The sequence below is a fragment of the Perissodus microlepis genome, chromosome 12 (genome assembly GCF_051167445.1).
Source record: "Perissodus microlepis isolate ML-2025 ecotype Zambia chromosome 12, ASM5116744v1, whole genome shotgun sequence".
NCBI lineage: Eukaryota > Metazoa > Chordata > Actinopteri > Cichliformes > Cichlidae > Perissodus > Perissodus microlepis.
This window is the reverse complement of record NC_140472.1, coordinates 17,464,263-17,490,425: the sequence shown is the minus strand read 5'-3', so window position 1 is coordinate 17,490,425 and position 26,163 is coordinate 17,464,263. Positions and strand designations below refer to the sequence as shown.

The following is a 26,163-nucleotide window of genomic DNA, read 5'->3' as shown; positions in this document are numbered from 1 at the left end:
TTAGCGGCCAACTGTTTTTATTGTTCAATTATTAAGAAAAAAGAAAAGGTGGGGGTGGGTGGGATGTAAAGAAGAGCGTAAAGTAAAGGGAGAGAGGAGAGAAAACCCCAACAATCCCCTCTGAGCAAGCACTAGGCGACAGTGGATAGGAAAAACTCCCTTTAAAGGAAGAAACCTATGACAGAACCAGGCTCTAGAGGGGGCAGTCAACTGTCGGGACTGGCTGGGGGGTGACTGTGAAAAGAGGGGAGGGAGATGGGAGAGGTGTTAGTAGTTAAAGGGAGGGGGGAATTAAGCTGGAACAGAGGTGGGGGAAGAAGAGGTGACATTGGCAGTAGTGAAAGAAGGAGTGTTCTTCCTCCAGAAGAAGCGGAAGCGTTTTTTCTTTTTCTCCAGCTGCTTTTCCACAAGCACCTTTTTCTCGAGGATGAGGATTTTCAGCTCCTCGATTGTTTCGGTGTTTTGCTTCTGCAGCTTGTTGCATTTTTTCTCCACTTCTTCTATTTCGGCTTGTTTTTCTTCCAACCTTTCTTTCAGCACTTTAGATGTTGCCTCCTGCTTTTGCAGTTTTTCATTTTCACCTTCCAGCTCAGATGCTTTGAACTTCATTTTGTTGTAAAGTTCTTGCAGGTTTTGGTTTTTCTTCTCAAACTCCTGGAGAAGAAGTTTTTCTTCTCTCTGCTTAATGACCAGCTGTTCTCTCTCTTGAAGCAGGTCTTGATATTTATGCAGTGTCTCATCGAACTTTACCTGCAGCATCCTGTCGTTTCCCTCCATGAGCTGGAGTTGGCACTCCATGTCTCCCTGCTTTCTGTCCAGCTGCTCTTTCTCTTGAAGGATTTCTTTATTTTGTCGCAGAGCTTCATCAAGCTTTCCTTGCAAGCTTTCATTTTGTTGCTTGATGCTCTGAAGATTGGAATCCATTTCTTTTTGTTTGATTTCTTGTTCCCTTTTCTCTTGGAGAAGCTTCTCATTTGCTTGCTCTGTGCGATCAAGCCTTTTTTTGTCTACACTGTACATTAGCTCCATGTCTCGGAGATTGGAGTGCAGCCCTCTCTTCTTCATGCTGTCTTCTTTCTTCTCTTGGAGGAGTTTTCTATTTTGTCGCAGAGCTTCATCAAGCTTTCCTTGCAAGCTTTCATTGTGTTGCTTGATGCTCTGAAGCTTGGAATGCATTTCTTTTTGTTTTAACTCCTGTTGCCTTTTCTCTTGGAGAAGCTTTTCATTTTCTTGCAGTGTGCGATCAAGCCTTTTTTTGTCTGCACTGTACATTAGCTCCATCTCTTGGAGATTGCTCTGCAGCCCTCTCTTCTTCATGCCATCTTGTATCTTTTCTTGGATGACTTTTTTATTTTGTTGCAGAGCTTGATCGAGCTTTCTTTGGAGCTCCTGGTTCTTTTTGTCCATGTCATGGAGATCCTGTTGTTTCTCCTCAATAATAGCTTCCTTTTCTTGAAGCTGGTATGACAACTTTTTTAGTTGAGCGCTCTTTTGCTCATTTTCCTCCATCAAGAACTTAATCTTGTCTGTGTTTCTGAGCGCTTCATCCTCCATTTCTTCCAAACGCTTTTCCTCTAGTTCAACTTGGTCACACCAAGGAAGAGAGGAAAGGGAAGGGTCTAGTGGCTCATCCCAGGGAAGAGCGTAGGGGTCAACTTCTTGTCCCTTTGGATTTGTTTGAGACATGTTGGGTGTGGATACAGTTACAATTGCAAAGGATCCAAATATTTCAAAAGGCTTTTCTGGCGAACGGTTCAATGCTGCAAACACCAATGCTGCGAGAAACGGACTAAAAGTCGTTGCTCTTCACCCCTATTTATGCGTTTTAAGGATCAAAGGATCAAAGGATCAGAATGGTGGTAAGATTCTACATGTGTGTGACGTCATCATTCTGTAAGGCAATGAGGTTGTCACATGATATTTTTGGAGGAGGGCATTTTTCAACTTGGACAAATTATCAGTAAAGTTTCAATCTCTGTTATTTTCCCCAAAAAACGTGTTGCCGCAATAATGTTTTCTACTGTAATTGGTGCCAACAGATGGCGCAGTTTAAACTGCGCCGAAGCAACCCGCTTACGGTTCGTATATAAACACAACTGTCAGCCCTTCACTTTTGGTGCCGACAACATTTTGAACATTTTCTACAGTTTGTGAAATGGTCGCCATTGGCATTACATGCCAGTAGTGTTCGCTAATTAACTTTACCGGGGATTATATTTATTACAACGTTACTGCGTGGAAGTGATCATAGTGTATGCTTATAAACGTGAGTGATAGGTGTTATTAGTGCGACTTTACCCTTAATTAGTTTTCCCACCGGAAGTAGAGTTGTTTATGCGACGTGATTGCTAGAGCAGTCCCAAACAATCGATCGCGTTTATTAACAGACCAATTCTCTCCAAACTTTTAGGGTAAGCTAGACTAGAGATATGGTTGCAATAATACGAACAAGAGCGCAACAGCATATTGACAATGGCGAGAACTTTAATATTTACATTGTGTTAGTGCACCCATCGCTCCGCATCCTTAACGCTACATTGATGTCGAGAGTCTCTGACACAGCTGTGCTCTGCAGCACAGACACCCTGCTTATCTGTGATTCGGCCAGACTGGTGTTGAACTCCAAAGACATGCGCGGGGTTAGCTTAGTTGGCTGTTGGTGTGAGTGGTTGTCCGAGTCTCTCTAATAACCCTCCAACAGACTGGCGACCTGTCCAGGGTGTACTTTTGCCCTATGACAGCTGGAATACAACCTGAATAAAATAAGTAGGAGAAAATGAATGATGTTTATGAACTGTAGTTAATGTAGTCAGACAATAAGTTACCGAGCAACAGGCCACAAGTCTTGGTGCAGAATCATACTAAGATTTAAAAAATAAAATGTTGGCACTGGTGTTTGAAACAGTATACTGTCAGTAAGACTGGAGCAACTGCACACAACTGGAAACTAATAACTAGAGTAGTTAAGTAACATTTTGTTACTGCATCCATTTAGCCAGGTATAATTAGCATGTCTACATACATGTCATTTCTAATGTGGTCCTATGTGGTATGTTGTAGGACAGTGAAGTGTCTGACACTGACCATGTACCAGTGCCTGAGAACACTGGTATGGAGGGGGAGAACACACCTCTTTACTGTATTTGTCGGAAACCAGACATCAACTGCTTCATGATGTAAGTATATATCAGGTTTATATTTGCAGTACGCGCAGTAGGGGTGGGCGCTAGCTTCAGCAATGTTATCAGAGATTTTTTTTTTAAATGAAGATCTTCTATTTCGAGAAAACTACCAATAAGGATATATGCACAGATATAGAAAACAATACTGTAACATTTTATTGATGCTTGTAGTTTGGAGGCAGCAGTATTTGCAAGTGTAACTAAATTCCAGGCATTTTCCATCCTTCTTTTCCTATCAGCTTTTTTCTAATTGTCAGTGTGAACCAAGGTGTCAGCAGCAGCATTATAGTGCAAAAGTAGTGACCCAGCATAGATCAAATGTAAGCACAAAAGTAGCCAAGGTAGTGTTTTTCCTGGAAATTTTAAGTGAAAGGATAAAGTAACTGCTTACCACTTTAGTTTAACAATGATTAATGAAATGTAACCGTGTAACTCATCAGCAGTCTGCATAGTATGGTCACATATTAAAACTGAAGAATATGTTGTACTTGTTGTAGTGTTTCATCATGGGTCCAGTTTTTACCCAGGTGCTTAAAGCCCTTCTTTACCCTCATGTAACACCAACAGTAATTTCCAACCACTATTTCCTGTTCCTGTCAGTCAAACAAACAGACGACAAACATCTTCCATAAACAGGAATAATGTCATTTTATCGGATTAGAAAACATCTAATCTAGCGTTGATATTACACTGCTGTTTAGTGTCTGGCTAATCTCAGTGTCACCAAAATATCTGCCCTACATGTCAAACAATGAGAGAACTTGAAACAGTAACATCACCTAGCAGCTTATTTTAATTAGTGCTAACGTTTTGTTTGCTGGCTAACATTGCTATTATTATAGTCACAGTTAATTGACTTTGAATAGCTTTATTTCAAAAGTAATTTTACAATTTCACAGCCATTTAGCTGTGTTAACTGTACATGCTGTTGGTCATAAGGCGTGCATGGATCATTTTTATAATCAGCCTCTTATCTTTTGTCCACCACAGACTTTGCCATGATAAATTGGTCAGTTGACAACCAGGAGCCGTACACCTTAACCTCAGAGGCCAGGACATCCAGGGGCAGTGTGAACACGCACTTGTTTAAATGGGACGCAAGACGGACTATAGAGGGCCACCCCCTTGCCAGACAACCAAGTGCTGTCCCTGTCCACGGCCAGTGTGAGAAGGACTCTCACTAAAGTCAACCCACACAAAGCTGCTGGACCAGACAATATACCTGGACGCGTGCTCGGAGCCCGTGCTGACCAGCTGACTGATGTCCTAGCGGGCATCTTTAACATCTCCCTGAGTCAAGCTGTTGTGCCACAGTGCTTTAAAACCACCACCATCATACCTGTCCCCAGACCTTCCCAAAGCCTAATTACACAATGATTGCCTGAGCCTATTCTTGTTAAATGATGAAAAACTCAAAGGCACGTTTGGGCAGTGGATCTGTGTGAAATCAGCAGCTTGCAAAACTAAATCAAAATGTGTGCTATTGATTCTAAAAATAGAAATCACAATAAAGTTCAACATTTACTAAAACCGCCATTCAGTCATCTGAGAATCTTTACTCATGAAATTATAACGGTTAGATGAATTTATATGCAGTGATTTACTGATCAATGATAAAAGGGGAGATTTATGCAATAACGAAGACTGTCATGAAAAGTATTTGGCATCTGATCTCCTGTAACCTGCGGAGCTAAGCTGTTTTACCAGCTCTGCTCTCTGATTTTTCTTTTTTCTTTTATGAAAAAACACAAGTTGTCAAAGTTATTTGTTTGCAAATGTATTTCAGAAATATCGACATACTTTTTTTAATCAGCAGAAACTTTATGTCAGTAGTGCAAAAACCTGCACTGATCTGACCTCATTTCTTCCTCATCCTGATTCCTGACCTGGGAAGGGAGAGAAATATTTGTTTTTGTTTGTCTTCTTGTTTTATTTAATTCCTTGTGGGATTTGGATCCAACACGTAAAGTATGCATATTATGCACACACACAAACACACATGCAGCTATTACCCATTTCTTGTATTCTTGAATAAAGACATTGATTTGACACATTTAATTAGCGGCCAACTGTTTTTATTGTTCAATTATTAAGAAAAAAGAAAAGGTGGGGGTGGGTGGGATGTAAAGAAGAGCGTAAAGTAAAGGGAGAGAGGAGAGAAAACCCCAACAATCCCCTCTGAGCAAGCACTAGGCGACAGTGGATAGGAAAAACTCCCTTTAAAGGAAGAAACCTATGACAGAACCAGGCTCTAGAGGGGGCAGTCAACTGTCGGGACTGGCTGGGGGGTGACTGTGAAAAGAGGGGAGGGAGATGGGAGAGGTGTTAGTAGTTAAAGGGAGGGGGGAATTAAGCTGGAACAGAGGTGGGGGAAGAAGAGGTGACATTGGCAGTAGTGAAAGAAGGAGTGTTCTTCCTCCAGAAGAAGCGGAAGCGTTTTTTCTTTTTCTCCAGCTGCTTTTCCACAAGCACCTTTTTCTCGAGGATGAGGATTTTCAGCTCCTCGATTGTTTCGGTGTTTTGCTTCTGCAGCTTGTTGCATTTTTTCTCCACTTCTTCTATTTCGGCTTGTTTTTCTTCCAACCTTTCTTTCAGCACTTTAGATGTTGCCTCCTGCTTTTGCAGTTTTTCATTTTCACCTTCCAGCTCAGATGCTTTGAACTTCATTTTGTTGTAAAGTTCTTGCAGGTTTTGGTTTTTCTTCTCAAACTCCTGGAGAAGAAGTTTTTCTTCTCTCTGCTTAATGACCAGCTGTTCTCTCTCTTGAAGCAGGTCTTGATATTTATGCAGTGTCTCATCGAACTTTACCTGCAGCATCCTGTCGTTTCCCTCCATGAGCTGGAGTTGGCACTCCAGGTCTCCCTGCTTTCTGTCCAGCTGCTCTTTCTCTTGAAGGATTTCTTTATTTTGTCGCAGAGCTTCATCAAGCTTTCCTTGCAAGCTTTCATTTTGTTGCTTGATGCTCTGAAGATTGGAATCCATTTCTTTTTGTTTGATTTCTTGTTCCCTTTTCTCTTGGAGAAGCTTCTCATTTGCTTGCTCTGTGCGATCAAGCCTTTTTTTGTCTACACTGTACATTAGCTCCATGTCTCGGAGATTGGAGTGCAGCCCTCTCTTCTTCATGCTGTCTTCTTTCTTCTCTTGGAGGAGTTTTCTATTTTGTCGCAGAGCTTCATCAAGCTTTCCTTGCAAGCTTTCATTGTGTTGCTTGATGCTCTGAAGCTTGGAATGCATTTCTTTTTGTTTTAACTCCTGTTGCCTTTTCTCTTGGAGAAGCTTTTCATTTTCTTGCAGTGTGCGATCAAGCCTTTTTTTGTCTGCACTGTACATTAGCTCCATCTCTTGGAGATTGCTCTGCAGCCCTCTCTTCTTCATGCCATCTTGTATCTTTTCTTGGATGACTTTTTTATTTTGTTGCAGAGCTTGATCAAGCTTTCTTTGGAGCTCCTGGTTCTTTTTGTCCATGTCATGGAGATCCTGTTGTTTCTCCTCAATAATAGCTTCCTTTTCTTGAAGCTGGTATGACAACTTTTTTAGTTGAGCGCTCTTTTGCTCATTTTCCTCCATCAAGAACTTAATCTTGTCTGTGTTTCTGAGCGCTTCATCCTCCATTTCTTCCAAACGCTTTTCCTCTAGTTCAACTTGGTCACACCAAGGAAGAGAGGAAAGGGAAGGGTCTAGTGGCTCATCCCAGGGAAGAGCGTAGGGGTCAACTTCTTGTCCCTTTGGATTTGTTTGAGACATGTTGGGTGTGGATACAGTTACAATTGCAAAGGATCCAAATATTTCAAAAGGCTTTTCTGGCGAACGGTTCAATGCTGCAAACACCAATGCTGCGAGAAACGGACTAAAAGTCGTTGCTCTTCACCCCTATTTATGCGTTTTAAGGATCAAAGGATCAAAGGATCAGAATGGTGGTAAGATTCTACATGTGTGTGACGTCATCATTCTGTAAGGCAATGAGGTTGTCACATGATATTTTTGGAGGAGGGCATTTTTCAACTTGGACAAATTATCAGTAAAGTTTCAATCTCTGTTATTTTCCCCAAAAAACGTGTTGTCGCAATAATGTTTTCTACTGTAATTGGTGCCAACAGATGGCGCAGTTTAAACTGCGCCGAAGCAACCCGCTTACGGTTCGTATATAAACACAACTGTCAGCCCTTCACTTTTGGTGCCGACAACATTTTGAACATTTTCTACAGTTTGTGAAATGGTCGCCATTGGCATTACATGCCAGTAGTGTTCGCTAATTAACTTTACCGGGGATTATATTTATTACAACGTTACTGCGTGGAAGTGATCATAGTGTATGCTTATAAACGTGAGTGATAGGTGTTATTAGTGCGACTTTACCCTTAATTAGTTTTCCCACCGGAAGTAGAGTTGTTTATGCGACGTGATTGCTAGAGCAGTCCCAAACAATCGATCGCGTTTATTAACAGACCAATTCTCTCCAAACTTTTAGGGTAAGCTAGACTAGAGATATGGTTGCAATAATACGAACAAGAGCGCAACAGCATATTGACAATGGCGAGAACTTTAATATTTACATTGTGTTAGTGCACCCATCGCTCCGCATCCTTAACGCTACATTGATGTCGAGAGTCTCTGACACAGCTGTGCTCTGCAGCACAGACACCCTGCTTATCTGTGATTCGGCCAGACTGGTGTTGAACTCCAAAGACATGCGCGGGGTTAGCTTAGTTGGCTGTTGGTGTGAGTGGTTGTCCGAGTCTCTCTAATAACCCTCCAACAGACTGGCGACCTGTCCAGGGTGTACTTTTGCCCTATGACAGCTGGAATACAACCTGAATAAAATAAGTAGGAGAAAATGAATGATGTTTATGAACTGTAGTTAATGTAGTCAGACAATAAGTTACCGAGCAACAGGCCACAAGTCTTGGTGCAGAATCATACTAAGATTTAAAAAATAAAATGTTGGCACTGGTGTTTGAAACAGTATACTGTCAGTAAGACTGGAGCAACTGCACACAACTGGAAACTAATAACTAGAGTAGTTAAGTAACATTTTGTTACTGCATCCATTTAGCCAGGTATAATTAGCATGTCTACATACATGTCATTTCTAATGTGGTCCTATGTGGTATGTTGTAGGACAGTGAAGTGTCTGACACTGACCATGTACCAGTGCCTGAGAACACTGGTATGGAGGGGGAGAACGCACCTCTTTACTGTATTTGTCGGAAACCAGACATCAACTGCTTCATGATGTAAGTATATATCAGGTTTATATTTGCAGTACGCGCAGTAGGGGTGGGCGCTAGCTTCAGCAATGTTATCAGAGATTTTTTTTTAAAATGAAGATCTTCTATTTCGAGAAAACTACCAATAAGGATATATGCACAGATATAGAAAACAATACTGTAACATTTTATTGATGCTTGTAGTTTGGAGGCAGCAGTATTTGCAAGTGTAACTAAATTCCAGGCATTTTCCATCCTTCTTTTCCTATCAGCTTTTTTCTAATTGTCAGTGTGAACCAAGGTGTCAGCAGCAGCATTATAGTGCAAAAGTAGTGACCCAGCATAGATCAAATGTAAGCACAAAAGTAGCCAAGGTAGTGTTTTTCCTGGAAATTTTAAGTGAAAGGATAAAGTAACTGCTTACCACTTTAGTTTAACAATGATTAATGAAATGTAACCGTGTAACTCATCAGCAGTCTGCATAGTATGGTCACATATTAAAACTGAAGAATATGTTGTACTTGTTGTAGTGTTTCATCATGGGTCCAGTTTTTACCCAGGTGCTTAAAGCCCTTCTTTACCCTCATGTAACACCAACAGTAATTTCCAACCACTATTTCCTGTTCCTGTCAGTCAAACAAACAGACGACAAACATCTTCCATAAACAGGAATAATGTCATTTTATCGGATTAGAAAACATCTAATCTAGCGTTGATATTACACTGCTGTTTAGTGTCTGGCTAATCTCAGTGTCACCAAAATATCTGCCCTACATGTCAAACAATGAGAGAACTTGAAACAGTAACATCACCTAGCAGCTTATTTTAATTAGTGCTAACGTTTTGTTTGCTGGCTAACATTGCTATTATTATAGTCACAGTTAATTGACTTTGAATAGCTTTATTTCAAAAGTAATTTTACAATTTCACAGCCATTTAGCTGTGTTAACTGTACATGCTGTTGGTCATAAGGCGTGCATGGATCATTTTTATAATCAGCCTCTTATCTTTTGTCCACCACAGACTTTGCCATGATAAATTGGTCAGTTGACAACCAGGAGCCGTACACCTTAACCTCAGAGGCCAGGACATCCAGGGGCAGTGTGAACACGCACTTGTTTAAATGGGACGCAAGACGGACTATAGAGGGCCACCCCCTTGCCAGACAACCAAGTGCTGTCCCTGTCCACGGCCAGTGTGAGAAGGACTCTCACTAAAGTCAACCCACACAAAGCTGCTGGACCAGACAATATACCTGGACGCGTGCTCGGAGCCCGTGCTGACCAGCTGACTGATGTCCTAGCGGGCATCTTTAACATCTCCCTGAGTCAAGCTGTTGTGCCACAGTGCTTTAAAACCACCACCATCATACCTGTCCCCAGACCTTCCCAAAGCCTAATTACACAATGATTGCCTGAGCCTATTCTTGTTAAATGATGAAAAACTCAAAGGCACGTTTGGGCAGTGGATCTGTGTGAAATCAGCAGCTTGCAAAACTAAATCAAAATGTGTGCTATTGATTCTAAAAATAGAAATCACAATAAAGTTCAACATTTACTAAAACCGCCATTCAGTCATCTGAGAATCTTTACTCATGAAATTATAACGGTTAGATGAATTTATATGCAGTGATTTACTGATCAATGATAAAAGGGGAGATTTATGCAATAACGAAGACTGTCATGAAAAGTATTTGGCATCTGATCTCCTGTAACCTGCGGAGCTAAGCTGTTTTACCAGCTCTGCTCTCTGATTTTTCTTTTTTCTTTTATGAAAAAACACAAGTTGTCAAAGTTATTTGTTTGCAAATGTATTTCAGAAATATCGACATACTTTTTTTAATCAGCAGAAACTTTATGTCAGTAGTGCAAAAACCTGCACTGATCTGACCTCATTTCTTCCTCATCCTGATTCCTGACCTGGGAAGGGAGAGAAATATTTGTTTTTGTTTGTCTTCTTGTTTTATTTAATTCCTTGTGGGATTTGGATCCAACACGTAAAGTATGCATATTATGCACACACACAAACACACATGCAGCTATTACCCATTTCTTGTATTCTTGAATAAAGACATTGATTTGAGACATTTAATTAGCGGCCAACTGTTTTTATTGTTCAATTATTAAGAAAAAAGAAAAGGTGGGGGTGGGTGGGATGTAAAGAAGAGCGTAAAGTAAAGGGAGAGAGGAGAGAAAACCCCAACAATCCCCTCTGAGCAAGCACTAGGCGACAGTGGATAGGAAAAACTCCCTTTAAAGGAAGAAACCTATGACAGAACCAGGCTCTAGAGGGGGCAGTCAACTGTCGGGACTGGCTGGGGGGTGACTGTGAAAAGAGGGGAGGGAGATGGGAGAGGTGTTAGTAGTTAAAGGGAGGGGGGAATTAAGCTGGAACAGAGGTGGGGGAAGAAGAGGTGACATTGGCAGTAGTGAAAGAAGGAGTGTTCTTCCTCCAGAAGAAGCGGAAGCGTTTTTTCTTTTTCTCCAGCTGCTTTTCCACAAGCACCTTTTTCTCGAGGATGAGGATTTTCAGCTCCTCGATTGTTTCGGTGTTTTGCTTCTGCAGCTTGTTGCATTTTTTCTCCACTTCTTCTATTTCGGCTTGTTTTTCTTCCAACCTTTCTTTCAGCACTTTAGATGTTGCCTCCTGCTTTTGCAGTTTTTCATTTTCACCTTCCAGCTCAGATGCTTTGAACTTCATTTTGTTGTAAAGTTCTTGCAGGTTTTGGTTTTTCTTCTCAAACTCCTGGAGAAGAAGTTTTTCTTCTCTCTGCTTAATGACCAGCTGTTCTCTCTCTTGAAGCAGGTCTTGATATTTATGCAGTGTCTCATCGAACTTTACCTGCAGCATCCTGTCGTTTCCCTCCATGAGCTGGAGTTGGCACTCCATGTCTCCCTGCTTTCTGTCCAGCTGCTCTTTCTCTTGAAGGATTTCTTTATTTTGTCGCAGAGCTTCATCAAGCTTTCCTTGCAAGCTTTCATTTTGTTGCTTGATGCTCTGAAGATTGGAATCCATTTCTTTTTGTTTGATTTCTTGTTCCCTTTTCTCTTGGAGAAGCTTCTCATTTGCTTGCTCTGTGCGATCAAGCCTTTTTTTGTCTACACTGTACATTAGCTCCATGTCTCGGAGATTGGAGTGCAGCCCTCTCTTCTTCATGCTGTCTTCTTTCTTCTCTTGGAGGAGTTTTCTATTTTGTCGCAGAGCTTCATCAAGCTTTCCTTGCAAGCTTTCATTGTGTTGCTTGATGCTCTGAAGCTTGGAATGCATTTCTTTTTGTTTTAACTCCTGTTGCCTTTTCTCTTGGAGAAGCTTTTCATTTTCTTGCAGTGTGCGATCAAGCCTTTTTTTGTCTGCACTGTACATTAGCTCCATCTCTTGGAGATTGCTCTGCAGCCCTCTCTTCTTCATGCCATCTTGTATCTTTTCTTGGATGACTTTTTTATTTTGTTGCAGAGCTTGATCGAGCTTTCTTTGGAGCTCCTGGTTCTTTTTGTCCATGTCATGGAGATCCTGTTGTTTCTCCTCAATAATAGCTTCCTTTTCTTGAAGCTGGTATGACAACTTTTTTAGTTGAGCGCTCTTTTGCTCATTTTCCTCCATCAAGAACTTAATCTTGTCTGTGTTTCTGAGCGCTTCATCCTCCATTTCTTCCAAACGCTTTTCCTCTAGTTCAACTTGGTCACACCAAGGAAGAGAGGAAAGGGAAGGGTCTAGTGGCTCATCCCAGGGAAGAGCGTAGGGGTCAACTTCTTGTCCCTTTGGATTTGTTTGAGACATGTTGGGTGTGGATACAGTTACAATTGCAAAGGATCCAAATATTTCAAAAGGCTTTTCTGGCGAACGGTTCAATGCTGCAAACACCAATGCTGCGAGAAACGGACTAAAAGTCGTTGCTCTTCACCCCTATTTATGCGTTTTAAGGATCAAAGGATCAAAGGATCAGAATGGTGGTAAGATTCTACATGTGTGTGACGTCATCATTCTGTAAGGCAATGAGGTTGTCACATGATATTTTTGGAGGAGGGCATTTTTCAACTTGGACAAATTATCAGTAAAGTTTCAATCTCTGTTATTTTCCCCAAAAAACGTGTTGCCGCAATAATGTTTTCTACTGTAATTGGTGCCAACAGATGGCGCAGTTTAAACTGCGCCGAAGCAACCCGCTTACGGTTCGTATATAAACACAACTGTCAGCCCTTCACTTTTGGTGCCGACAACATTTTGAACATTTTCTACAGTTTGTGAAATGGTCGCCATTGGCATTACATGCCAGTAGTGTTCGCTAATTAACTTTACCGGGGATTATATTTATTACAACGTTACTGCGTGGAAGTGATCATAGTGTATGCTTATAAACGTGAGTGATAGGTGTTATTAGTGCGACTTTACCCTTAATTAGTTTTCCCACCGGAAGTAGAGTTGTTTATGCGACGTGATTGCTAGAGCAGTCCCAAACAATCGATCGCGTTTATTAACAGACCAATTCTCTCCAAACTTTTAGGGTAAGCTAGACTAGAGATATGGTTGCAATAATACGAACAAGAGCGCAACAGCATATTGACAATGGCGAGAACTTTAATATTTACATTGTGTTAGTGCACCCATCGCTCCGCATCCTTAACGCTACATTGATGTCGAGAGTCTCTGACACAGCTGTGCTCTGCAGCACAGACACCCTGCTTATCTGTGATTCGGCCAGACTGGTGTTGAACTCCAAAGACATGCGCGGGGTTAGCTTAGTTGGCTGTTGGTGTGAGTGGTTGTCCGAGTCTCTCTAATAACCCTCCAACAGACTGGCGACCTGTCCAGGGTGTACTTTTGCCCTATGACAGCTGGAATACAACCTGAATAAAATAAGTAGGAGAAAATGAATGATGTTTATGAACTGTAGTTAATGTAGTCAGACAATAAGTTACCGAGCAACAGGCCACAAGTCTTGGTGCAGAATCATACTAAGATTTAAAAAATAAAATGTTGGCACTGGTGTTTGAAACAGTATACTGTCAGTAAGACTGGAGCAACTGCACACAACTGGAAACTAATAACTAGAGTAGTTAAGTAACATTTTGTTACTGCATCCATTTAGCCAGGTATAATTAGCATGTCTACATACATGTCATTTCTAATGTGGTCCTATGTGGTATGTTGTAGGACAGTGAAGTGTCTGACACTGACCATGTACCAGTGCCTGAGAACACTGGTATGGAGGGGGAGAACGCACCTCTTTACTGTATTTGTCGGAAACCAGACATCAACTGCTTCATGATGTAAGTATATATCAGGTTTATATTTGCAGTACGCGCAGTAGGGGTGGGCGCTAGCTTCAGCAATGTTATCAGAGATTTTTTTTTTAAATGAAGATCTTCTATTTCGAGAAAACTACCAATAAGGATATATGCACAGATATAGAAAACAATACTGTAACATTTTATTGATGCTTGTAGTTTGGAGGCAGCAGTATTTGCAAGTGTAACTAAATTCCAGGCATTTTCCATCCTTCTTTTCCTATCAGCTTTTTTCTAATTGTCAGTGTGAACCAAGGTGTCAGCAGCAGCATTATAGTGCAAAAGTAGTGACCCAGCATAGATCAAATGTAAGCACAAAAGTAGCCAAGGTAGTGTTTTTCCTGGAAATTTTAAGTGAAAGGATAAAGTAACTGCTTACCACTTTAGTTTAACAATGATTAATGAAATGTAACCGTGTAACTCATCAGCAGTCTGCATAGTATGGTCACATATTAAAACTGAAGAATATGTTGTACTTGTTGTAGTGTTTCATCATGGGTCCAGTTTTTACCCAGGTGCTTAAAGCCCTTCTTTACCCTCATGTAACACCAACAGTAATTTCCAACCACTATTTCCTGTTCCTGTCAGTCAAACAAACAGACGACAAACATCTTCCATAAACAGGAATAATGTCATTTTATCGGATTAGAAAACATCTAATCTAGCGTTGATATTACACTGCTGTTTAGTGTCTGGCTAATCTCAGTGTCACCAAAATATCTGCCCTACATGTCAAACAATGAGAGAACTTGAAACAGTAACATCACCTAGCAGCTTATTTTAATTAGTGCTAACGTTTTGTTTGCTGGCTAACATTGCTATTATTATAGTCACAGTTAATTGACTTTGAATAGCTTTATTTCAAAAGTAATTTTACAATTTCACAGCCATTTAGCTGTGTTAACTGTACATGCTGTTGGTCATAAGGCGTGCATGGATCATTTTTATAATCAGCCTCTTATCTTTTGTCCACCACAGACTTTGCCATGATAAATTGGTCAGTTGACAACCAGGAGCCGTACACCTTAACCTCAGAGGCCAGGACATCCAGGGGCAGTGTGAACACGCACTTGTTTAAATGGGACGCAAGACGGACTATAGAGGGCCACCCCCTTGCCAGACAACCAAGTGCTGTCCCTGTCCACGGCCAGTGTGAGAAGGACTCTCACTAAAGTCAACCCACACAAAGCTGCTGGACCAGACAATATACCTGGACGCGTGCTCGGAGCCCGTGCTGACCAGCTGACTGATGTCCTAGCGGGCATCTTTAACATCTCCCTGAGTCAAGCTGTTGTGCCACAGTGCTTTAAAACCACCACCATCATACCTGTCCCCAGACCTTCCCAAAGCCTAATTACACAATGATTGCCTGAGCCTATTCTTGTTAAATGATGAAAAACTCAAAGGCACGTTTGGGCAGTGGATCTGTGTGAAATCAGCAGCTTGCAAAACTAAATCAAAATGTGTGCTATTGATTCTAAAAATAGAAATCACAATAAAGTTCAACATTTACTAAAACCGCCATTCAGTCATCTGAGAATCTTTACTCATGAAATTATAACGGTTAGATGAATTTATATGCAGTGATTTACTGATCAATGATAAAAGGGGAGATTTATGCAATAACGAAGACTGTCATGAAAAGTATTTGGCATCTGATCTCCTGTAACCTGCGGAGCTAAGCTGTTTTACCAGCTCTGCTCTCTGATTTTTCTTTTTTCTTTTATGAAAAAACACAAGTTGTCAAAGTTATTTGTTTGCAAATGTATTTCAGAAATATCGACATACTTTTTTTAATCAGCAGAAACTTTATGTCAGTAGTGCAAAAACCTGCACTGATCTGACCTCATTTCTTCCTCATCCTGATTCCTGACCTGGGAAGGGAGAGAAATATTTGTTTTTGTTTGTCTTCTTGTTTTATTTAATTCCTTGTGGGATTTGGATCCAACACGTAAAGTATGCATATTATGCACACACACAAACACACATGCAGCTATTACCCATTTCTTGTATTCTTGAATAAAGACATTGATTTGACACATTTAATTAGCGGCCAACTGTTTTTATTGTTCAATTATTAAGAAAAAAGAAAAGGTGGGGGTGGGTGGGATGTAAAGAAGAGCGTAAAGTAAAGGGAGAGAGGAGAGAAAACCCCAACAATCCCCTCTGAGCAAGCACTAGGCGACAGTGGATAGGAAAAACTCCCTTTAAAGGAAGAAACCTATGACAGAACCAGGCTCTAGAGGGGGCAGTCAACTGTCGGGACTGGCTGGGGGGTGACTGTGAAAAGAGGGGAGGGAGATGGGAGAGGTGTTAGTAGTTAAAGGGAGGGGGGAATTAAGCTGGAACAGAGGTGGGGGAAGAAGAGGTGACATTGGCAGTAGTGAAAGAAGGAGTGTTCTTCCTCCAGAAGAAGCGGAAGCGTTTTTTCTTTTTCTCCAGCTGCTTTTCCACAAGCACCTTTTTCTCGAGGATGAGGATTTTCAGCTCCTCGATTGTTTCGGTGTTTTGCTTCTGCAGCTTGTTGCATTTTTTCTCCACTTCTTCTATTTCGGCTTGTTTTTCTTCCAACCTTTCTTTCAGCACTTTAGATGTTGCCTCCTGCTTTTGCAGTTTTTCAGTTTCACCTTCCAGCTCAGATGCTTTGAACTTCATTTTGTTGTAAAGTTCTTGCAGGTTTTGGTTTTTCTTCTCAAACTCCTGGAGAAGAAGTTTTTCTTCTCTCTGCTTAATGACCAGCTGTTCTCTCTCTTGAAGCAGGTCTTGATATTTATGCAGTGTCTCATCGAACTTTACCTGCAGCATCCTGTCGTTTCCCTCCATGAGCTGGAGTTGGCACTCCAGGTCTCCCTGCTTTCTGTCCAGCTGCTCTTTCTCTTGAAGGATTTCTTTATTTTGTCGCAGAGCTTCATCAAGCTTTCCTTGCAAGCTTTCATTTTGTTGCTTGATGCTCTGAAGATTGGAATCCATTTCTTTTTGTTTGATTTCTTGTTCCCTTTTCTCTTGGAGAAGCTTCTCATTTGCTTGCTCTGTGCGATCAAGCCTTTTTTTGTCTACACTGTACATTAGCTCCATGTCTCGGAGATTGGAGTGCAGCCCTCTCTTCTTCATGCTGTCTTCTTTCTTCTCTTGGAGGAGTTTTCTATTTTGTCGCAGAGCTTCATCAAGCTTTCCTTGCAAGCTTTCATTGTGTTGCTTGATGCTCTGAAGCTTGGAATGCATTTCTTTTTGTTTTAACTCCTGTTGCCTTTTCTCTTGGAGAAGCTTTTCATTTTCTTGCAGTGTGCGATCAAGCCTTTTTTTGTCTGCACTGTACATTAGCTCCATCTCTTGGAGATTGCTCTGCAGCCCTCTCTTCTTCATGCCATCTTGTATCTTTTCTTGGATGACTTTTTTATTTTGTTGCAGAGCTTGATCAAGCTTTCTTTGGAGCTCCTGGTTCTTTTTGTCCATGTCATGGAGATCCTGTTGTTTCTCCTCAATAATAGCTTTCTTTTCTTGAAGCTGGTATGACAACTTTTTTAGTTGAGCGCTCTTTTGCTCATTTTCCTCCATCAAGAACTTAATCTTGTCTGTGTTTCTGAGCGCTTCATCCTCCATTTCTTCCAAACGCTTTTCCTCTAGTTCAACTTGGTCACACCAAGGAAGAGAGGAAAGGGAAGGGTCTAGTGGCTCATCCCAGGGAAGAGCGTAGGGGTCAACTTCTTGTCCCTTTGGATTTGTTTGAGACATGTTGGGTGTGGATACAGTTACAATTGCAAAGGATCCAAATATTTCAAAAGGCTTTTCTGGCGAACGGTTCAATGCTGCAAACACCAATGCTGCGAGAAACGGACTAAAAGTCGTTGCTCTTCACCCCTATTTATGCGTTTTAAGGATCAAAGGATCAAAGGATCAGAATGGTGGTAAGATTCTACATGTGTGTGACGTCATCATTCTGTAAGGCAATGAGGTTGTCACATGATATTTTTGGAGGAGGGCATTTTTCAACTTGGACAAATTATCAGTAAAGTTTCAATCTCTGTTATTTTCCCCAAAAAACGTGTTGTCGCAATAATGTTTTCTACTGTAATTGGTGCCAACAGATGGCGCAGTTTAAACTGCGCCGAAGCAACCCGCTTACGGTTCGTATATAAACACAACTGTCAGCCCTTCACTTTTGGTGCCGACAACATTTTGAACATTTTCTACAGTTTGTGAAATGGTCGCCATTGGCATTACATGCCAGTAGTGTTCGCTAATTAACTTTACCGGGGATTATATTTATTACAACGTTACTGCGTGGAAGTGATCATAGTGTATGCTTATAAACGTGAGTGATAGGTGTTATTAGTGCGACTTTACCCTTAATTAGTTTTCCCACCGGAAGTAGAGTTGTTTATGCGACGTGATTGCTAGAGCAGTCCCAAACAATCGATCGCGTTTATTAACAGACCAATTCTCTCCAAACTTTTAGGGTAAGCTAGACTAGAGATATGGTTGCAATAATACGAACAAGAGCGCAACAGCATATTGACAATGGCGAGAACTTTAATATTTACATTGTGTTAGTGCACCCATCGCTCCGCATCCTTAACGCTACATTGATGTCGAGAGTCTCTGACACAGCTGTGCTCTGCAGCACAGACACCCTGCTTATCTGTGATTCGGCCAGACTGGTGTTGAACTCCAAAGACATGCGCGGGGTTAGCTTAGTTGGCTGTTGGTGTGAGTGGTTGTCCGAGTCTCTCTAATAACCCTCCAACAGACTGGCGACCTGTCCAGGGTGTACTTTTGCCCTATGACAGCTGGAATACAACCTGAATAAAATAAGTAGGAGAAAATGAATGATGTTTATGAACTGTAGTTAATGTAGTCAGACAATAAGTTACCGAGCAACAGGCCACAAGTCTTGGTGCAGAATCATACTAAGATTTAAAAAATAAAATGTTGGCACTGGTGTTTGAAACAGTATACTGTCAGTAAGACTGGAGCAACTGCACACAACTGGAAACTAATAACTAGAGTAGTTAAGTAACATTTTGTTACTGCATCCATTTAGCCAGGTATAATTAGCATGTCTACATACATGTCATTTCTAATGTGGTCCTATGTGGTATGTTGTAGGACAGTGAAGTGTCTGACACTGACCATGTACCAGTGCCTGAGAACACTGGTATGGAGGGGGAGAACGCACCTCTTTACTGTATTTGTCGGAAACCAGACATCAACTGCTTCATGATGTAAGTATATATCAGGTTTATATTTGCAGTACGCGCAGTAGGGGTGGGCGCTAGCTTCAGCAATGTTATCAGAGATTTTTTTTTAAAATGAAGATCTTCTATTTCGAGAAAACTACCAATAAGGATATATGCACAGATATAGAAAACAATACTGTAACATTTTATTGATGCTTGCAGTTTGGAGGCAGCAGTATTTGCAAGTGTAACTAAATTCCAGGCATTTTCCATCCTTCTTTTCCTATCAGCTTTTTTCTAATTGTCAGTGTGAACCAAGGTGTCAGCAGCAGCATTATAGTGCAAAAGTAGTGACCCAGCATAGATCAAATGTAAGCACAAAAGTAGCCAAGGTAGTGTTTTTCCTGGAAATTTTAAGTGAAAGGATAAAGTAACTGCTTACCACTTTAGTTTAACAATGATTAATGAAATGTAACCGTGTAACTCATCAGCAGTCTGCATAGTATGGTCACATATTAAAACTGAAGAATATGTTGTACTTGTTGTAGTGTTTCATCATGGGTCCAGTTTTTACCCAGGTGCTTAAAGCCCTTCTTTACCCTCATGTAACACCAACAGTAATTTCCAACCACTATTTCCTGTTCCTGTCAGTCAAACAAACAGACGACAAACATCTTCCATAAACAGGAATAATGTCATTTTATCGGATTAGAAAACATCTAATCTAGCGTTGATATTACACTGCTGTTTAGTGTCTGGCTAATCTCAGTGTCACCAAAATATCTGCCCTACATGTCAAACAATGAGAGAACTTGAAACAGTAACATCACCTAGCAGCTTATTTTAAGTAGTGCTAACGTTTTGTTTGCTGGCTAACATTGCTATTATTATAGTCACAGTTAATTGACTTTGAATAGCTTTATTTCAAAAGTAATTTTACAATTTCACAGCCATTTAGCTGTGTTAACTGTACATGCTGTAGGTCATAAGGCGTGCATGGATCATTTTTATAATCAGCCTCTTATCTTTTGTCCACCACAGACTTTGCCATGATAAATTGGTCAGTTGACAACCAGGAGCCGTACACCTTAACCTCAGAGGCCAGGACATCCAGGGGCAGTGTGAACACGCACTTGTTTAAATGGGACGCAAGACGGACTATAGAGGGCCACCCCCTTGCCAGACAACCAAGTGCTGTCCCTGTCCACGGCCAGTGTGAGAAGGACTCTCACTAAAGTCAACCCACACAAAGCTGCTGGACCAGACAATATACCTGGACGCGTGCTCGGAGCCCGTGCTGACCAGCTGACTGATGTCCTAGCGGGCATCTTTAACATCTCCCTGAGTCAAGCTGTTGTGCCACAGTGCTTTAAAACCACCACCATCATACCTGTCCCCAGACCTTCCCAAAGCCTAATTACACAATGATTGCCTGAGCCTATTCTTGTTAAATGATGAAAAACTCAAAGGCACGTTTGGGCAGTGGATCTGTGTGAAATCAGCAGCTTGCAAAACTAAATCAAAATGTGTGCTATTGATTCTAAAAATAGAAATCACAATAAAGTTCAACATTTACTAAAACCGCCATTCAGTCATCTGAGAATCTTTACTCATGAAATTATAACGGTTAGATGAATTTATATGCAGTGATTTACTGATCAATGATAAAAGGGGAGATTTATGCAATAACGAAGACTGTCATGAAAAGTATTTGGCATCTGATCTCCTGTAACCTGCGGAGCTAAGCTGTTTTACCAGCTCTGCTCTCTGATTTTTCTTTTTTCTTTTATGAAAAAACACAAGTTGTCAAAGTTATTTGTTTGCAAATGTATTTCAGAAATATCGACATACTTTTTTTAATCAGCAGAAACTTTATGTCAGTAGTGCAAAAACCTGCACTGATCTGACCTCATTTCTTCCTCATCCTGATTCCTGACCTGGGAAGGGAGAGAAATATTTGTTTTTGTTTGTCTTCTTGTTTTATTTAATTCCTTGTGGGATTTGGATCCAACACGTAAAGTATGCATATTATGCACACACACAAACACACATGCAGCTATTACCCATTTCTTGTATTCTTGAATAAAGACATTGATTTGAGACATTTAATTAGCGGCCAACTGTTTTTATTGTTCAATTATTAAGAAAAAAGAAAAGGTGGGGGTGGGTGGGATGTAAAGAAGAGCGTAAAGTAAAGGGAGAGAGGAGAGAAAACCCCAACAATCCCCTCTGAGCAAGCACTAGGCGACAGTGGATAGGAAAAACTCCCTTTAAAGGAAGAAACCTATGACAGAACCAGGCTCTAGAGGGGGCAGTCAACTGTCGGGACTGGCTGGGGGGTGACTGTGAAAAGAGGGGAGGGAGATGGGAGAGGTGTTAGTAGTTAAAGGGAGGGGGGAATTAAGCTGGAACAGAGGTGGGGGAAGAAGAGGTGACATTGGCAGTAGTGAAAGAAGGAGTGTTCTTCCTCCAGAAGAAGCGGAAGCGTTTTTTCTTTTTCTCCAGCTGCTTTTCCACAAGCACCTTTTTCTCGAGGATGAGGATTTTCAGCTCCTCGATTGTTTCGGTGTTTTGCTTCTGCAGCTTGTTGCATTTTTTCTCCACTTCTTCTATTTCGGCTTGTTTTTCTTCCAACCTTTCTTTCAGCACTTTAGATGTTGCCTCCTGCTTTTGCAGTTTTTCATTTTCACCTTCCAGCTCAGATGCTTTGAACTTCATTTTGTTGTAAAGTTCTTGCAGGTTTTGGTTTTTCTTCTCAAACTCCTGGAGAAGAAGTTTTTCTTCTCTCTGCTTAATGACCAGCTGTTCTCTCTCTTGAAGCAGGTCTTGATATTTATGCAGTGTCTCATCGAACTTTACCTGCAGCATCCTGTCGTTTCCCTCCATGAGCTGGAGTTGGCACTCCATGTCTCCCTGCTTTCTGTCCAGCTGCTCTTTCTCTTGAAGGATTTCTTTATTTTGTCGCAGAGCTTCATCAAGCTTTCCTTGCAAGCTTTCATTTTGTTGCTTGATGCTCTGAAGATTGGAATCCATTTCTTTTTGTTTGATTTCTTGTTCCCTTTTCTCTTGGAGAAGCTTCTCATTTGCTTGCTCTGTGCGATCAAGCCTTTTTTTGTCTACACTGTACATTAGCTCCATGTCTCGGAGATTGGAGTGCAGCCCTCTCTTCTTCATGCTGTCTTCTTTCTTCTCTTGGAGGAGTTTTCTATTTTGTCGCAGAGCTTCATCAAGCTTTCCTTGCAAGCTTTCATTGTGTTGCTTGATGCTCTGAAGCTTGGAATGCATTTCTTTTTGTTTTAACTCCTGTTGCCTTTTCTCTTGGAGAAGCTTTTCATTTTCTTGCAGTGTGCGATCAAGCCTTTTTTTGTCTGCACTGTACACTAGCTCCATCTCTTGGAGATTGCTCTGCAGCCCTCTCTTCTTCATGCCATCTTGTATCTTTTCTTGGATGACTTTTTTATTTTGTTGCAGAGCTTGATCAAGCTTTCTTTGGAGCTCCTGGTTCTTTTTGTCCATGTCATGGAGATCCTGTTGTTTCTCCTTAATAATAGCTTCCTTTTCTTGAAGCTGGTATGACAACTTTTTTAGTTGAGCGCTCTTTTGCTCATTTTCCTCCATCAAGAACTTAATCTTGTCTGTGTTTCTGAGCGCTTCATCCTGCATTTCTTCCAAACGCTTTTCCTCTAGTTCAACTTGGTCACACCAAGGAAGAGAGGAAAGGGAAGGGTCTAGTGGCTCATCCCAGGGAAGAGCGTAGGGGTCAACTTCTTGTCCCTTTGGATTTGTTTGAGACATGTTGGGTGTGGATACAGTTACAATTGCAAAGGATCCAAATATTTCAAAAGGCTTTTCTGGCGAACGGTTCAATGCTGCAAACACCAATGCTGCGAGAAACGGACTAAAAGTCGTTGCTCTTCACCCCTATTTATGCGTTTTAAGGATCAAAGGATCAAAGGATCAGAATGGTGGTAAGATTCTACATGTGTGTGACGTCATCATTCTGTAAGGCAATGAGGTTGTCACATGATATTTTTGGAGGAGGGCATTTTTCAACTTGGACAAATTATCAGTAAAGTTTCAATCTCTGTTATTTTCCCCAAAAAACGTGTTGTCGCAATAATGTTTTCTACTGTAATTGGTGCCAACAGATGGCGCAGTTTAAAGTCGGCTGTTACTCTGCCCAGGCTGCTACCATAGAAGAAGAATACTTTAACGATGTCCGCTGATCGTTTCCGTGTAAATCTTAGCATTGCTTTAGCCGTCAAGCTAAAGGTTTGGCTTCATACTGCCATATTTTCAGAGTAACAAAATATTTAAACGGTCTCAGATCATGGTGAGTATTTGAAAAAATGTTTATTTAATGTGAAGCCTGTGATGTGGAAAGGTTAGCAAGCGTAATTTTGCTTTTGTGTTATACACGGGTGTAAAGGAAGCACTCAAAACGTGCGGCTATCCTAAATGGGCGTTCTTAAAGTCAGCAAAGAGGCACAGAAAAGAAGACCAGACACCAGCGAGGGAGGATAAGAAGGACAGACGCAACAACATTGTCATCCCCTATGTAGCCGGTGTATCAGAAAAACTTAGGAGAGTTTTCTCCAAGCTTGACATCCTGGTGCATTTCAGACCCAGCAACACGCTCAGACAAAAACTGGTTCACCCGAAAGACAAAACGCCAAAACACAGACTTAACAATGTGGTGTATGCTGTACAGTGCAGCGAGGAATGCCCAGACCTCTACATTGGAGAGACCAAACAGCCACTTCACAAGCGCATGGCACAACACAGAAGAGCCACCTCCACAGGACAAGACTCAGCAGTCCATCTGCATCTTAAGGATAAAGGACACTCTTTCGAGGATGCCAATGTTCACATTTTGGACAGAGAGGACAGATGGTTTGAAAGAGGAGTGAAAGAAGCCATCTATGTCCACTGTGAGCGACCATCTTTGAACAGAGGCGGGGGTTTACGACACCAACTCTCTGCCATCTATAATCCAGTTTTGAGATCCCTTCCCAGATGCCTTAACGCCCACTCACATCCTGGGCCATCTGACCTCAGGAATTCGCATGATAAGGTGGGGCCAGGTTTCACAATGAACACACCCGAAACTCTGGCTGATTGGGACCCACACCCAGTTTCACACCTTGGCTCAGGCGATTAGAGGATCATCAGGGGGTCCTTTTGTCCCTCTGTGGGGGGATACTCCCACTAGGTTTATATCTGGGACTCTCCACCATTTGACCTTAGAACTGAAGAAGCTTCTCGGATGAGAGGTGAAACGTCTTCAAGTAACTTAAAGAAGTCCAGACGCTTTTATTTGCAAGCTCCTTTGACTACGAGGACCTGGATGACTGAGAACCTTCACAGACTTATACACGGGTGCTTACATCCGAGTAGCGTTGATCTTTTCTAAGGTCCATGGGTTTATCCAACGAGCAGCTAAGTCACAGTTATATCTGTAATTTTGTGCGCAACGTCTTAATGCAAAAAAAAATCCCAAATCAAAGCAACGAAGCAAAGACTAAACAAAAAAAAACCCACAATGCGTTTTTAAGCTCTCTCTGCGTTCACTGCCTCTGCAAGTGTCAAACTTCCTCGCTTTAGCTGATGCTAACCAACATTAGCGCTTACGGTTCGTATATAAACACAACTGTCAGCCCTTCACTTTTGGTGCCGACAACATTTTGAACATTTTCTACAGTTTGTGAAATGGTCGCCATTGGCATTACATGCCAGTAGTGTTCGCTAATTGACTTTACCGGGGATTATATTTATTACAACGTTACTGCGTGGAAGTGATCATAGTGTATGCTTATAAACGTGAGTGATAGGTGTTATTAGTGCGACTTTACCCTTAATTAGTTTTCCCACCGGAAGTAGAGTTGTTTATGCGACGTGATTGCTAGAGCAGTCCCAAACAATCGATCGCGTTTATTAACAGACCAATTCTCTCCAAACTTTTAGGGTAAGCTAGACTAGAGATATGGTTGCAATAATACGAACAAGAGCGCAACAGCATATTGACAATGGCGAGAACTTTAATATTTACATTGTGTTAGTGCACCCATCGCTCCGCATCCTTAACGCTACATTGATGTCGAGAGTCTCTGACACAGCTGTGCTCTGCAGCACAGACACCCTGCTTATCTGTGATTCGGCCAGACTGGTGTTGAACTCCAAAGACATGCGCGGGGTTAGCTTAGTTGGCTGTTGGTGTGAGTGGTTGTCCGAGTCTCTCTAATAACCCTCCAACAGACTGGCGACCTGTCCAGGGTGTACTTTTGCCCTATGACAGCTGGAATACAACCTGAATAAAATAAGTAGGAGAAAATGAATGATGTTTATGAACTGTAGTTAATGTAGTCAGACAATAAGTTACCGAGCAACAGGCCACAAGTCTTGGTGCAGAATCATACTAAGATTTAAAAAATAAAATGTTGGCACTGGTGTTTGAAACAGTATACTGTCAGTAAGACTGGAGCAACTGCACACAACTGGAAACTAATAACTAGAGTAGTTAAGTAACATTTTGTTACTGCATCCATTTAGCCAGGTATAATTAGCATGTCTACATACATGTCATTTCTAATGTGGTCCTATGTGGTATGTTGTAGGACAGTGAAGTGTCTGACACTGACCATGTACCAGTGCCTGAGAACACTGGTATGGAGGGGGAGAACGCACCTCTTTACTGTATTTGTCGGAAACCAGACATCAACTGCTTCATGATGTAAGTATATATCAGGTTTATATTTGCAGTACGCGCAGTAGGGGTGGGCGCTAGCTTCAGCAATGTTATCAGAGATTTTTTTTTAAAATGAAGATCTTCTATTTCGAGAAAACTACCAATAAGGATATATGCACAGATATAGAAAACAATACTGTAACATTTTATTGATGCTTGCAGTTTGGAGGCAGCAGTATTTGCAAGTGTAACTAAATTCCAGGCATTTTCCATCCTTCTTTTCCTATCAGCTTTTTTCTAATTGTCAGTGTGAACCAAGGTGTCAGCAGCAGCATTATAGTGCAAAAGTAGTGACCCAGCATAGATCAAATGTAAGCACAAAAGTAGCCAAGGTAGTGTTTTTCCTGGAAATTTTAAGTGAAAGGATAAAGTAACTGCTTACCACTTTAGTTTAACAATGATTAATGAAATGTAACCTTGTAACTCATCAGCAGTCTGCATAGTATGGTCACATATTAAAACTGAAGAATATGTTGTACTTGTTGTAGTGTTTCATCATGGGTCCAGTTTTTACCCAGGTGCTTAAAGCCCTTCTTTACCCTCATGTAACACCAACAGTAATTTCCA

General features: G+C 41.3%; 1 protein-coding gene across 1 annotated transcript; it reads right to left on the bottom strand.

Moving 5' to 3' along the window:
- Positions 1–15,730: 15,730 nt before the first annotated feature.
- Positions 15,731–22,277, bottom strand: LOC146376067 (uncharacterized). Its single transcript, XM_084946776.1, has 3 exons — positions 22,231–22,277; positions 16,368–17,524; positions 15,731–16,283 (listed from the first exon to the last, which is right to left on the bottom strand). The coding sequence occupies exons 1-3, from the start codon at positions 22,275–22,277 to the stop codon at positions 16,012–16,014; spliced, it is 1,476 nt and encodes a 491-aa protein (XP_084802902.1). The 3' UTR covers positions 15,731–16,011.
- Between the last annotated feature and the right edge of the window lie 3,886 nt (positions 22,278–26,163).

What these genes read in the sequence shown, in the direction of transcription:
- LOC146376067 (XM_084946776.1), bottom strand. Translation starts at nt 22,277, where the DNA reads ATGAAGAAGAGAGGGCTGCAGAGCAATCTCCAAGAGATGGAGCTAGT. An exon ending in CTCCAAGAGATGGAGCTAGT is followed by an intron (nt 17,525 to 22,230) that starts GTACAGTGCAGA and finishes ATAGGGGTGAAG; the next exon opens with AGCAACGACTTTTAGTCCGT. An exon ending in ACTTCTTCTCCAGGAGTTTG is followed by an intron (nt 16,284 to 16,367) that starts AGAAGAAAAACC and finishes CTGAAAAACTGC; the next exon opens with AAAAGCAGGAGGCAACATCT.